The 14,784-nt window shown below is 39.1% G+C and overlaps 3 protein-coding genes across 3 annotated transcripts in view; 2 read left to right on the plus strand and 1 right to left on the minus strand.

Moving 5' to 3' along the window:
* Positions 1 to 14,784, plus strand: part of LOC134846052 (dolichyl-diphosphooligosaccharide--protein glycosyltransferase subunit STT3B-like) — a 382,597-nt gene that overhangs the window by 267,203 nt on the left and 100,610 nt on the right. The gene's annotated exons all lie outside the window — the stretch shown is intronic.
* Positions 1 to 14,784, plus strand: part of LOC134846055 (pyruvate dehydrogenase E1 component subunit beta, mitochondrial-like) — a 428,722-nt gene that overhangs the window by 115,087 nt on the left and 298,851 nt on the right. The gene's annotated exons all lie outside the window — the stretch shown is intronic.
* Positions 3,019 to 4,439, minus strand: LOC134846253 (uncharacterized). The gene is made up of 2 exons (XM_063863529.1): positions 3,930 to 4,439; positions 3,019 to 3,656 (listed from the first exon to the last, which is right to left on the minus strand). The coding sequence occupies exons 1-2, from the start codon at positions 4,429 to 4,431 to the stop codon at positions 3,085 to 3,087; spliced, it is 1,074 nt and encodes a 357-aa protein (XP_063719599.1). The 5' UTR covers positions 4,432 to 4,439; the 3' UTR covers positions 3,019 to 3,084.

The following is a 14,784-nucleotide window of genomic DNA, read 5'->3' on the forward strand; positions in this document are numbered from 1 at the left end:
TCGACCAAATAATTTGCATATTAAATAGGCAACGGAACAAAACTTACGAAGCGGAAACAAGACCGACAATTTTTGAGCAGACACCAGTTGAGCCGAAAAAATTGTGATTGCAAAAAATTAAAGTCCCCTTGAAACTAAATTAAAAGCCACTTGCACATATAATGAAAAAAGCTTGCAGTACAAGAAACATCTGTGACCTCTATGCCAAGTGGGAATGAACCTGTAAGTTGTTTAGCTTCAATAATAAAGCCCTTCTTTGGTCTAGGGGAAAGTCTTAAGGTGTAAGACTTCTGGTATTAAGGTGTAAGGTTCCAGTTCAAGCCGGACCTTGTTTTTTTAGAATATGCAGAAATTGATTTTCAAATGAAAACTTGATTGTCCGTACTATCGCTTTTCTGCATAGACTTGCGAGAGCAACTGTCTCGTAATTGTGAACTAGACTTTTTTCTCGTGAACAACTTTTCGTACTAATCTTGCTTGCTTTATTATTGAAGCTAGGAAAATTGTTCACGAGAAAAAGTCTAGTTCCCAATTACGAGACAGTTGCTCTCCCAAGCCTATGCAGAAAAGTGATAGTACGGACAATCAAGTTTTCCACTGAAAATTAATTTCCGCATATTCTTAAAAAAACAAGGCCCGTCTTGAACTCGAACCTTACACTTTAAGACCAGAAGTCTTACACCTTAAGACTTTCCCCTAGACCAAAGAAGGGTCTGGAAGATACTGAGGTTTCATAATCAAGCGAGGTCATTTTCTTACAGATTTTTTAAAATTGTTTACAGGAAAGGTTTAGTTTCCGATTAAACACTTGCTATAACAGGGGAAATAAAATGAATTAAAAGCAGTATAATTCTTAATATCAAATTAAACGTCTGAAAATAATTATATCAACCAGCAAGTGATCATAGAACTGAAATACCCATAAATATAGTTTTCCAATCACCTAAAATCAAAAATTGCGAACAAAATTTTAAAAATGAGCAAGAACCTGAGAAACTTATTCAAAGAAGCAAAAAATATTAATCAATTTTTACTAATAAAAAAGCCGTTATCTTGAAGGACAGGTCGATGATGACCAGTGAATTTACCGCCAGCATGGGAGCTCAATAAACTCGAACCGATCAAGAACAAAACTTAAAGGCAAAAATTCTATTAAATAAAACAAATATTCAACATCAACAATTCGATTACATTATATCACAAATAAAGTTTGAACTATTTCAAATCGAACTGATTTTGACGTTCAGTTTCGTCTCCCTTCCTTTTCAAGAGTGCTGAGGTTGCTGCTGATTTCTCAGCCAACCTTTCCCAGACGAAACTTGAGTAGATGCTACTTGAGCCAAAACCAAAATAACATAGAAAATTTGTGACGTTAAAACGACACAATATGAAGTAACTAAGCCGATATAACATAAACCGAAACCAGTTAAACCGAAAAATAAAAAAAAACAAAAAACGAAAAGGCATAAAACAGCAGAATTGGTAATTTACAAACTACGGAAGCAGTTTATACACAAAGGCGAAGCTTAGCTTCGCACTGCTCGCGATACAAAAAAAGAAAGCCGCTAAGTCGGAAAAAAAATCGAAAATGTCGAAAAAACTAGATCTATTAAAATTAATCAGGCTAGTTTGAAACAAAAACATTCCAAGACAATGAAAGGAGAAATAGGCATCGGAAAAAAATTACCAAGCGGTATAAAATAGGTTGAAATCTATTAAGCCGAAAGAAAAAGATTTAAAAAGCCGAAAAAAAATTCAAAAAATTTAAGACTAATTAAAATATATTAAGTCCCCCTTGCCCTCACAACACACACAAACGCATATACAAACTTTTTTCGCTCGTTGAAAGTCGCATCATGAGGCAATTAAAGCGATTTATGATAGACCGAAACCTATAAGCGAAAGAAGAAGGGAAAAATATAAAACGCCGAAAAAATAATTGTCATGAAAAACAATAACTTCTATTACCTTTTTTTAGCATTTTGTGCAATCCAGAAGGGAGACTAAAAATGAGTTTCCTTTGAGACTACTCAAAAAGAGGTCACTATGCCGACAAAACATAAGCGGAAATCATTTGGGCGGAAAAAATTTTCTACGCGAAAAAAAAAACAAAAGAAAATATACGAAGTCAAAGTTTGGTAAATTACAAGCAGCAGTAAAAATAAAACACTAGAAACAACTATATGGTAACTTGCGTAAAGCGAAAAAAAAACCAATTCTAAGATGTGGCAACTAAGCCGACAAAATATAAGCAGACAAACAATACGCCGACACCTTTCTTTGAAACGGAATATTTCCCGTTTGAAAAAAAAAACAGATCCTGTCAAATTCGAACACAGGACCTTTGCCGCCTTAGACGTTTTCGTTGCCTCCAGGCCAAGTGTGCCGTAAATACAAAGAAAGTTGATTTTTTATGAACTGAACCTTAATATACCATTTCTAATTATAACCATTCTGTGAACAAAGTTTTTAACGGGAAAAAGCCTAGTACCCGATTGCAATACCCTAGCTTATCGCAAGGGTACTTATAATTGAAATTGCTTGAAACAGAAGGAAAATCATCCGTTGAAAAAAATCGATTCGTCGCTTCAGAAAGTAAGCTAACAAAAAAATAACACGCGAAGCGGAGATTCGCATCACTTGCGATACAACACAAACAAAAAAAAACATTAGTCTATAAAAAGTTTTAAAAAACTAGGTCTATCCAAACCTTCGTATGTCTCGATAAAAAATGGCATTTTAAATTAGCAACGGAACAAAACTTACAAAGCGGAAACAAGGCCCACATTTTTCGAGCTGACACCAGTTGAGTCGATAAAACTCATTTTGAAAAAAATTGAAGCCCCCTTGAAACTACATTGAACAACAGTTGCAACTTAAATGAAAACTGCTTACAGCTGAAGAAAAATCCGTGATGTGGCAAAAAATATTTATCAAACCTTACTTATTAAACAGGTCGATGATGGCGCACGATAAGAGCGTACTCACTGACTCGAACCGGTCAAGAAAAAAAATTAAAAAGCAAAAATTCTATTAACAAAAACAAATATTCAAATTCACTAATTCAATTACAATAAATCTAAATCACAAATAAAGTTTCAACATTTTCAAGTCAAACTGATTTTGACGTTCAGTTTCGTCTCGTTTCCTTTTCAAGGGTGCTGAACTGGCTGCTGATGTCTCAGCCAATCTTTCCGATACTGGTTGTCGATATAAGAATTGAAAACTTTCTATAGAGCACTCAGAATTGATCGCTCTGAAATCTTTCACAGTTTCTTCGCCATAAAATTGATTCAATTCCGTTCTGTTGCATCGAAAGGTATCTGCTAATCTTTGTTTCTCTTTTCTCGTCAACTTTGATTCATTAGATTCGCTTATCTGATGAACTCTGTAGAACAAATCAATCAGCCAATTATCCTCTTCTGGGTTTTCTTTTTGAAAATCATACTGATAATTGTCGATTTTATTAGCCATATCAGCTCGAGTCCATTTGCTGCTTAGGTCATTCATGTTTTCCTTGCCCGAAAATGACCACAGTTGCTTTCCACATAGACGTAATTTACCCAACTTTGTGAAACAGTTGAAGTATTGGAGACACTTTTGACTGAGGTTGTGATTGCAACACAGTGACAGTGCCCTTAGATTTTCCAAACAGCCTCAAATAATTGAACTCTGTTAATTTCAGTTTAAAAACGAGCCGATGTTTTTCAATACCAAGTTTGCAAAAGTACAATTTTTGGTACGATTTCAAAAGTTTGTCTTCGCAAGTCTTGACAATAAGGAGTTTATTAGGCTTTTAGTGGACTCAGAAAATGTTTTTCTATCATTCAACAAATCGGCAATATTTTAACACATTTAAAATACGTTTACTGCCTGTGATATAAAAAAAATCACATTGCTTCATCAGACCCCGAAATGTTCCAGCTTACCTGTTTTATAAACACGTTGCCTTCCAGTTAACAGTCTCAAATCCTCGTCATGCAAATGGCTCGCATCCAACTGCAGAACAGTTAAGCTTTCGAACTCTTTTCCAGTAATCAAAAGACGTTCCTTGCTCAAATCGCACCCCTCAATCAACAATTTCTTCATCCCGTTTAACACACTGAATGGCAAGTTGTACAATTTATCAGCCATGGTTGGGTTTCGTTCTACATGTAACACCCTGAAAAGTTCTGGGCAAGCCTCAATAGCTAAATGCATGTGATTTTTCTTCTTTTCCTCGCTAAGCTCTTTGCTGGTGAATATTTCCTCGACTATCATTTCCGGTAAGCCGTAAAAGGATTCCACTAAATCGAGGTGGTTCACAATGAAACTGAACATGATTACACGAAGCAATTTCGGCTGCCATTCTCTATTTGAAGGATCTTTTGTGTTCGTTAAATTATTATTTCCACATTTCTGGCCACAAACCAACCATTTGTCCGAGTTCATTGGTAACCTTAAAATCAAACAAGAACGTTTTCCTTCCCATTATTTGCTCTAATTATGAACACTTATCGAGATAATTTCTAAACTTTCTGCTTTTTAAAACTTTCGGGATCAAGGAAAAAAGATGGTGAATACTTCAGTTTGAATTTAATAATCTACTTAGTCAATAATATGATCTACTTCCAAAAAAGACGAAACCCAACTCCTGAATTGGGCCAGCGCTAAACATGTGAGACAGCTCAATTATTTTTTACATAGTGACGAAACGAAGCTTTGCACAAATTGCGATTTAAACATAGCAGTGTAAGCCGAAAGACAGAAAATGGGAGGGAGGTCATTAAGGCAAAAAAAGTGTCACTGGGTCCATTTCCGAGACGACTGAGCGATTTCTCAGAGCTCTTATTTGTGAGAAAATCCCTACTGTGCCGTTGAACATTTTAAAATGTATGCATCTATTGACTGCACCTCGAAACCTTAGAACTAAAATCTGAACATTGGGAGCGTGTCATTTCCCTTAGCCCAATTTCGGCAATACACTTCCGAAAAGCCGTGAAACTTACTGCAAAAATTTTATTTTTGTCCTTTATCCTCAAGTCAGAGCTCACTAAATGCTTACAAAACACACCTGATGTGGATTACTACAGCAAAAATTACCGTCCAACGCGAAAAAAAACAACGGTTGAGCGATCTATGCAGTTACGATGATACTTCGCTCATACCCAAAATACCTGGCAAACTTGGCAACGTTGACGTCGATTTCAAGACAGGATCAAACTCTTCATTACCAGTCATTGATACGAACGTGAAAAGCGATGGTTGTCTGAGGTTCAGACTCAAAGTTCGCACCCACAGCTTAATCGAAAGAAGTATTAGCTGTCAATGCCAGCAGATTTTTGCAATATGTTCCTGTAGGATTCTCAATGGTGGTGCGAGCAGGAGAAATGCATGACGCTTTAATATTTGCTGTTATTTTAGCAACAACTCCATTAAAATCCTGATTCCTCCCCAAATACTTATACCATGGAACAGTGAATTGGCAAAAAGTATAAGAGCAAGCTATCTCCAAGATGATGTAATGATCGATATTAAAAGGCAAGTTGTTGCATTTGAGAGCCTTAATAAGTAGTTTAAAAAATCAATCTGCCAACAATTCGTTTCTTTTGTGGGAATTCCGTGTTCTTGTAAGAAGGTGTAACTGTGGGTTTAAAACATTTACTTCAACATTTGTTCTGTGAGCTCTCTTCTTTTCAATCAGCTAACAAAGAATACCTCAACTATATGAAAGATGATTTTCTACGTATATGCGACAACGATTTACCCTTCCAATTACGATATAGCATGTCAATGAAACTGGTCTTAATGTAGCGACATACCGTGCTCATGATACTTGATCAAAAAGAAGAATGATTCACGTACCTCGTCACCCCTCATGTGGACCTTCAACTCATCTTCAAGAAAATCGGTTGTCTCCGATAGTACCTGCTCTACGAGTTGCTTCAGCGACAAAAATTAGAGAATTCTCAGCCATCTGGACTATAGCAGACTACTGGTGGCTCGCAAGGTGTGGGATCTCTGGTGCTACATACCAAGCGAAACCGACGTGTCGATGCTAAAAAACCTTACTCCTCTGCAGGAGAACCTGTTCTGTCGCTAAAGAATTGACATGCAAGAAAACCTGAAAGGAATACTGAAAAAACGTCGAAAGACAACTTTAAGAGTTTGTCTTCTACTTTATTACCCCCTCCACTCACGAACAAGTTGAAACGTGTCTACATTCTAGTAGATATGCTCCATGAATGTCGTCAGTGCCATTAAAACCCACCACGATTCTGAATCATCTGTTGGAAAAACTGTGTGAACCTGTAATGCACGATTGCTGTGTCTGGTGTTCACCCGGAACTGACTGTTGCAAATACGACTCGTCAAAGTAATTTAATGTCGCTTCTTTATATGCTGTTTTCCATAACAGTTATTTGAACGAATTAGCTGTTTGTCGATCAAACAGACTGATGGAGACTTGATATAGTTTCGATGACGCGCTCCGACACTTTGCACCATATTTGAAGAGCGAAGACAATGTGACGAAAGGTTTGGTGCAACGGTTCGTTCGTTATTTGAATGCTTTCGATTTCAGTCAGTGGGACGAAGTTCCTAAAAACGAAAGCACCATTTTCGTTTGGCAGGGATGCCGATGCTCACCTAATACTCTTAGCTAGTTCTGCAAAAGCTCATCTCCTTACTTTTTGCTGCAAGAATTCACACCGGTGTCTGGTGTATTACCATCCGTTTAAAGTACGTACACAGTTCCTCATGGTGGCAATTGGAAGTACATACGCAACGAGCTACGCATCATCAGCTAACATTCAATGACAGGCAAACGAGGTTGCTTATTCTTATCAAGAATTCGCTTGCACCTCCCTCAGTTCCAACTTTCGTCTCTGGTCAGAACGCAGTCCGTTGCCATCTCCATTCACTACTACTTAGTGCGGATTTTTTGATCAGTGGTTCATTAGTTCTTCAGAACCTATTTATTACAGGAAACCAATGTTTGATCAGTCTTTGTAAAAAATATTTGCACTCTGCTACGGATGATGGCTTCGCATACTGTTACGACAACATGTACACAACATTACGAAATGTAGAAAACATCAGGCAAGATGGAATAGATGAGGTCGAAGAATTTAAGTCCGATGTATCGGATGATGACTTAAACGACGAGTTTGTTCCACCAATACCACATGTGATTTGTTCCACGTAAGATGTGGAAGCGAAGTTCATAGACACAGATGTAGCTGTTACCAGTTTGCCATTGGAAACTTCCTGGTACGCATGGTTTGGATGTATATACTTCTCAAGCTTAACTCAATTCGTATATGAATGTTTTGGATAAACCTCGAACACCACATGGTATGATTGCACGTTTGGGTCTCGTACTGCAGTACTTTGCTGCCATCAAATCAATGTCAGGGTGTCGGTACACCAACAAGAAGCACATCTTTTCCCAAGCAACGAACGATGGAATCTTTCCGGGTGTGTTTCCTTTTTTCCTGTACCCTTTCGAAAAGGATTGCATTCTTTGCAGATTGAAAAAAAAATAAGCATAAGCTGTTTTCGCGCGCTTTTCGTTCCAAAAGTCTGATAGTCGAACTCATTTGCTTAAGTTAGTTGCTGCTCTGTCTTCGGAAACCTCAACTGTTTTTTTACTGTCATGCAACCATGTCATCCTGTTGTCGGAATGATTATGGATAGTCCTAGAAAAACTAAGCAAAATATGGGCCAGGGCAGTGTTTCAAGCCACAGCCGGCAACCTGCCTCACAATCACATTCAAATCTGTTGCCAACCTGGGATGTTCTCCGTTGACGAATCGATTCAATGCGCTAAGAAAACTATTAAACTGAACAATTATTTGCGAGCATTTTTGGCCTCATGTACAGTAAAAAAAAACAATAACTTCAAGCGTATAATCTGTACACAAGGTTCCATACCTACGACTGTGAAACAAGTAAATTCAGATGCTTGAAACGAAAAGACTCCGCAGGAAACAAGATCTGACAAAATCGCCCTTTTCTTCAAAGTCACAGCAATTGGAAAATGACTCTCATCGGATCGAGCCCGCAACCTGCACTTGTTAAGCTCAAACAATTGGGCCTAGCAGAATGTAATGCTTCAAATCCCGATCGGTTACAACCCTTTGCTTTTCTCTACGAAGAATAACGTAGGTATGTTGCAGGGAAAGGAGAACACCTCACCACATCTTCTCTTATCTTCCTTCTCACACGCTCCAGCACAGCCTTGTTGGCAACAGATCCTCATATCAATGGTTCGTATCTCATATAATGTGCAACAAAAATTGAAGAGCATTCAGACACGAACATAACTGCAGGATTTGATGGCAAGTCTTTCCGGTTGAGATCGGAAGGCATCGTCAACATACAACTGTGTTTTGTGAAGCATTTTTTCGGCCAGGAGAAAAAGCGGAAATGCCATATTGAAAAAGTGGACTGCACACTTATGCCTATAACGGAACCCTTTTGTTTAGACCAACATGATTTCATTCAAATTCCAAAGAACCCGCCTGGTTAAAGTTAGGAAGTTTCGTTCAAAATGCCACTGATCCATGTAATTAGCAATGATAATATTTCGTCACAAGAGTGCCGGAAACCTTTTTTTCAAAAAATTTACTCTAGAAAACGTGGAAGTTCAATGAAAGCTACGATAATAACTTAGTTTATTTTGCGTTCTCCCGAGATCCGTCAATTCAACGATGTGTCCATATACTTTCGCAGCTTTCGGTTTCAAAAAAACGTTATGTGCCTGAAAAGAAACACAGGTTCGTCCTTGAGGAGCTTGCTTCTTGGATTGATTGTTTGGGTGATTGGGTTCGTATTCATCCTCAAGCGCTCTATTCATTTGAAGCTCATTCTTCAACATCCTCAACAGTCTTTTCCTGAATACAACCTGATAATTGTTCACTTGTGCATGAACTGCTGTGCTGACAGCCGGATGAGGCAACTCCCTGATGGAGACTCATTGTTGCCAGAAATAGTATTCAAAAACATCACTCCTCGCAACGTAATTACTTCTTCAGTTTCTTACCTGGTTCGCTTTTGTTTGAAACACCTAGATTTGTTTCATTCATACGAGTTGTTCGACAGCTTTAATGCATCTGTCCTTATTAAAATCAGGTACGCTTTACTCAAAAAGGTTTTTTGTGTCTTCTTAAACTTCAAACTGGAGAATGAGTAACGTTTCCTGCCTGGTGGTTTTAACTTTTACGTGAAGACGTGATTTTTTCACAAGTGCATGGTGTGAACTTTGACGAGTCGCACCTAGAAACACCGATTGTTCTCATAAGTCATATCAGTTAGCAGTTAACTGAATCAGTTTCATCAACTTTTACCCGCTATCAAGAAGCACTTTTTGATACCGTTCGCATTCTCAACATTCCAAACATGCCTTCTCAACTTCCTGATATTGAAAATCCTCGTGATCAAACGATAGAGTCCAGAGAGAGCAGCAACGTGTGATCACGTCAGTGCTCGAAAGTACCAGACTGTCCTACCCGTATTCATTGTTTTGCAGTAAAAATGAAATAATGCTTGATCCACCTGAATCCGGAAAAAGCCAGTTAGGTCAGATTATATTATTTTACGCACTTTCAATAGAGAAGCATCCATGGTTACCAGCTTAGCTGCGCGCCGGGCAAATCAATTAGGAAGCGATCATAGTCACCGTCTGTTCGGCATACCTGTAGACAACGTAGAAGTCGCAAAAATTGCTGAAGATGCATCGCTGAAGCTATCGCACGGTCCTAAAGGTCAACATCCTACCTTTTTGCAACTGCTGACAATCGAGTAAGTGTTGCAGTACTTTGCTGCCATCAAATCAATGTCAGGGTGTCGGTACACCAACAAGAAGCACATCTTTTCCCAAGCAACGAACGATGGAATCTTTCCGGGTGTTTCCCTTTTTCCTGTACCCTTTCGAAAAGGATTGCATTCTTTGCAGATTGAAAAAAAATAAGCATACGCTGTTTTCGCGCGCCCTTCGATCCAAAAGTCTGATAGTCGAACTCATTTGCTTAAGTTAGTTGCTGCTCTGTCTTCGGAATCCTCAACTGTTTTTTTTTACTGTCATGCAACCAGAAGAATAATCCTGTTGTCCGAATGATTATGGATAGTCCTAGAAAAACATAGCAAAATATGGGCCAGGGCAGTGTTTCAAGCCACAGCCGGCAAACTGCCTCACAATCACAATCAAATCTGTTGCCAACCTGGGATGTTCTCCGTTGACGAATCGATTCAATGCGCTAAGAAAACTATTATACTGAACAATTATTTGCGAGCATTTTTGGCCTCATTTACAGTAAAAAAAAAACAATAACTTCAAGCGTATAATCTGTACACAAGGTTCCATACCTACGACTGTGAAACAAGTAAATTCAGATGCTTGAAACGAAAAGACTCCGCAGGAAATAAGATCTGACAAAATCGCCCTTTTCTTCAAAGTCACAGCATTTGGAAAATGACTCTCATCGGATCGAGCCCGCAACCTGCACTTGTTAAGCTCAAACAATTGGGCCTAGCAGAATGTAATGCTTCAAATCCCGATCGGTTACAACCCTTTGCTTTTCTCTACGAAGAATAACGTAGGTATGTTGCAGGGAAAGGAGAACACCTCACCACATCTTCTCTTATCTTCCTTCTCACACGCTCCAGCACAGCCTTGTTGGCAACAGATCCTCATATCAATGGTTCGTATCTCACATACTGTGCAACAACAATTGAAGAGCATGCAGACACGAACATAACTGCAGGATTTGATGGCAAGTCTTTCCGGTTGAGATCGGAAGGCATCGTCAACATACATTTGAGTTTTGTGAAGCATTTTTTTGGCCAGGATAAAAAGCGGAAATGCCATATTGAAAAAGTGGACTGCAGACTTATGCCTATAACGGAACCCTTTTGTTTAGACTAACATGATTTCATTCAAATTTCAAATAACCCGCCTGGTTAGAGTTAGGAAGTTTCGTTCAAAATGCCACTGATCCATGTAATTAGCAATGATAACATTTCGTCACAAGAGTGCCGGGAACCTTTTTTTCAAAAAAATTACTCTAGAAAACGTGGAAGTTCAATGAAAGCTACGATAATAGCTTAGTTTATTTTGCGTCCTCCCAAGATCCGTCAATTCAACGATGTGTCCATATACTTTCGCAGCTTTCGGTTTCAAAAAAACGTTATATGCCTGAAAAGAAACACAAGTTCGTCCTAGAGGAACTTGCTTCTTGGATTGATTGTTTGGGTGATTGGGTTCGTATTCATCCTCAACAGTCTTTTCCTGAATACAACCTGATAATTGTTCACTTGTACATGAACTGCTGTCCTGACAGCCGGATGTGGCTACTCCCCGATGAGGACTCATTATTGCCAGAAATAGTATTCAAAAAAATCACTCCTCGCAACGTAATTACTTCTTCAGTTTTTTACCTGGTTCGCTTTTGATTGAAACACCTAGATTTGTTTCATTCATACGAGTTGTTCGACAGCTTTAATGCATCTGTCCTTATTAAAATCAGGTACGCTTTACTCAAAAAGATGTTTTGTGTCTTCTTAAACTTCAAACTGGAGACTGAGTAACGTTTCCTGCCTGGTGGTTTTGACTTTTACGTGAAGACGTGACTTTTTCACAAGTGCATGGTGTGAGCTTTGACGAGTCGCACCTAGAAACACCGATTGTTCTCATAAGTCATATCAGTTAGGGAGTTAACTGAATCAGTTTCATCAACTTTTACCCGCTATCAAGAAGCACTTTTTGATACCGTTCGCATTCTCAACTTTCCAAACATGCCCTCAACTTCCTGATATTGAAAATCCTCGTGATCAAACGATAGAGTCCAGAGAGGAGCAGCAACGTGTGATCACGTCAGTGCTCGAAAGTACCAGACTGTCCTCCCCGTATTCATTGTTTTGCAGTAAAAATGAAATAATGCTTGACCCTCCTGAATCCGGAAAAAGCCAGTTAGGTCAGATTATATTATTTTACGCACTTTCAAATGGAGAAGCATCCATGGTTACCAGCTTAGCTGCGCGCCGGACCAATCAATTAGGAAGCGATCATAGTCACCGTCTGTTCGGCATACCTGTAGACAACGTAGAAGTCGCAAAAATTGCTGAAGAAGCATCGCTGAAGCTATCGCACGGTCCATAAGGTCAACATCCTACCTTTTTGCAACTGCTAGCAATCGAGTAAGTGTTGCAGTACTTTGTTGTCATCAAATCAATGTCAGGGTGTCGGTACACCAACAAGAAGCACATCTTTTCCCAAGCAACGAACGATGGAATCTTTCCGGGTGTGTTTCCCTTTTTCCTGTACCCTTTCGAAAAGGATTGCATTCTTTGCAGATTGAAAAAAAATAAGCATACGCTGTTTTCGCGCGCCCTTCGATCCAAAAGTCTGATAGTCGAACTCATTTGCTTAAGTTAGTTGCTGCTCTGTCTTCGGAATCCTCAACTGTTTTTTTTACTGTCATGCAACCAGAAGAATAATCCTGTTGTCGGAATGATTATGGATAGTCCTAGAAAAACATAGCAAAATATGGGCCAGGGCAGTGTTTCAAGCCACAGCCGGCAACCTGCCTCACAATCACATTCAAATCTGTTGCCAACCTGGGATGTTCTCCGTTGACGAATCGATTCAATGCGCTAAGAAAACTATTATACTGAACAATTATTTGCGAGCATTTTTGGCCTCAATTACAGTAAAAAAAACAATAACTTCAAGCGTATAATCTGTACACAAGGTTCCATACCTACGACTGTGAAACAAATAAATTCAGATGCTTGAAACGAAAAGACTCCGCAGGAAATAAGATCTGACAAAATCGCCCTTTTCTTCAAAGTCACAGCATTTGGAAAATGACTCTCATCGGATCGAGCCCGCAACCTGCACTTGTTAAGCTCAAACAATTGGGCCTAGCAGAATGTAATGCTTCAAATCCCGATCGGTTACAACCCTTTGCTTTTCTCTACGAAGAATAACGTAGGTATGTTGCAGTGAAAGGAGAACACCTCACCACATCTTCTCTTATCTCCCTTCTCACACGCTCCAGCACAGCCTTGTTGGCAACAGATCCTCATATCAATGGTTCGTATCTCACATACTGTGCAACAACAATTGAAGAGCATGCAGACACGAACATAACTGCAGGATTTAATGGCAAGTCTTTCCGGTTGAGATCGGAAGGCATCGTCAACATACATTTGAGTTTTGTGAAGCATTTTTTCGGCCAGGATAAAAAGCGGAAATGCCATATTGAAAAAGTGGACTGCAGACTTATGCCTATAACGGAACCCTTTTGTTTAGACTAACATGATTTCATTCAAATTTCAAATAACCCGCCTGGTTAAAGCTAGGAAGTTTCGTTCAAAATGCCACTGATCCATGTAATTAGCAATGATAACATTTCGTCACAAGAGTGCCGGAAACCTTTTTTTCAAAAAATTTACTCCAGAAAACGTGGAAGCTCAATGAAAGCTACGATAATAGCTTAGTTTATTTTGCGTCCTCCCGAGATCCGTCAATTCAACGATGTGTCCATATACTTTCGCAGCTTTCGGTTTCAAAAAAAAACGTTATATGCCTGAAAAGAAACACAAGTTCGTCCTAGAGGAACTTGCTTCTTGGATAGATTGTTTGGGTGATTGGGTTCGTATTTATCCTCAAGTGCTCTATTCATTTGAAGCTCATTCTTCAACATCCTCAACAGTCTTTTCCTGAATACAACCTGATAATTGTTCACTTGTGCATGAACTGCTGTGCTGACAGCCGGATGTGGCTACTCCCCGATGAGGACTCATTGTTACCAGAAATAGTATTCAAAAACATCACTCCTCGCAACGTAATTACTTCTTCAGTTTTTTACCTGGTTCGCTTTTGATTGAAACACCTAGATTTGTTTCATTCATACGAGTTGTTCGACAGCTTTAATGCATCTGTCCTTATTAAAATCAAGTACGCTTTACTCAAAAAGGTGTTTTGTGTCTTCTTAAACTTCAAACTGGAGACTGAGTAACGTTTCCTGCCTGGTGGTTTTGACTTTTACGTGAATACGTGACTTTTTCGTAAATGCATGGTGTGAGCTTTGACGAGTCGCACCTAGAAACACCGATTGTTCTCATAAGTCATATCAGTTAGTAGTTAACTGAATCAGTTTCATCAACTTTTACCCGCTATCAAGAAGCACTTTTTGATACCGTTCGCATTCTCAACATTCCAAACATGCCCTCAACTTCCTGATATTGAAAATCCTCGTGATCAAACGATAGAGTCAAGAGAGGAGCAGCAACGTGTGATCACGTCAGTGCTCGAAAGTACCAGACTGTCCTCCCCGTATTCATTGTTTTGCAGTAAAAATGAAACAATGCTTGACCCTCCTGAATCCGGAAAAAGCCAGTTAGGTCAGATTATATTATTTTACGCACTTTCAAATGGAGAAGCATCCATTGTTACCAGCTTAGCTGCGCGCCGGGCAAATCAATTAGGAAGCGATCATAGTCACCGTCTGTTCGGCATACCTGTAGACAACGTAGAAGTCGCAAAAATTGCTGAAGAAGCATCGCTGAAGCTATCGCACGGTCCTAAAGGTCAACATCCTGATAATTGTTCCTTTTTGCAACTGCTGTCAGGGTGTCGGTACACCAACAAGAAGTACATCTTTTCCCAAGCAACGAATGATGGAATCTTTCCGGGTGTGTTTCCCTTTTTCCTGTACCCTTTCGAAAAGGATTGCAATGTTTGCAGATTGAAAAAAAATAAGCATACGCTGTTTTCGCGCGCCCTTCGTTCCAAAAGTC

Source organism: Symsagittifera roscoffensis, chromosome 5, assembly GCF_963678635.1.
Source record: "Symsagittifera roscoffensis chromosome 5, txSymRosc1.1, whole genome shotgun sequence".
NCBI lineage: Eukaryota > Metazoa > Xenacoelomorpha > Acoela > Convolutidae > Symsagittifera > Symsagittifera roscoffensis.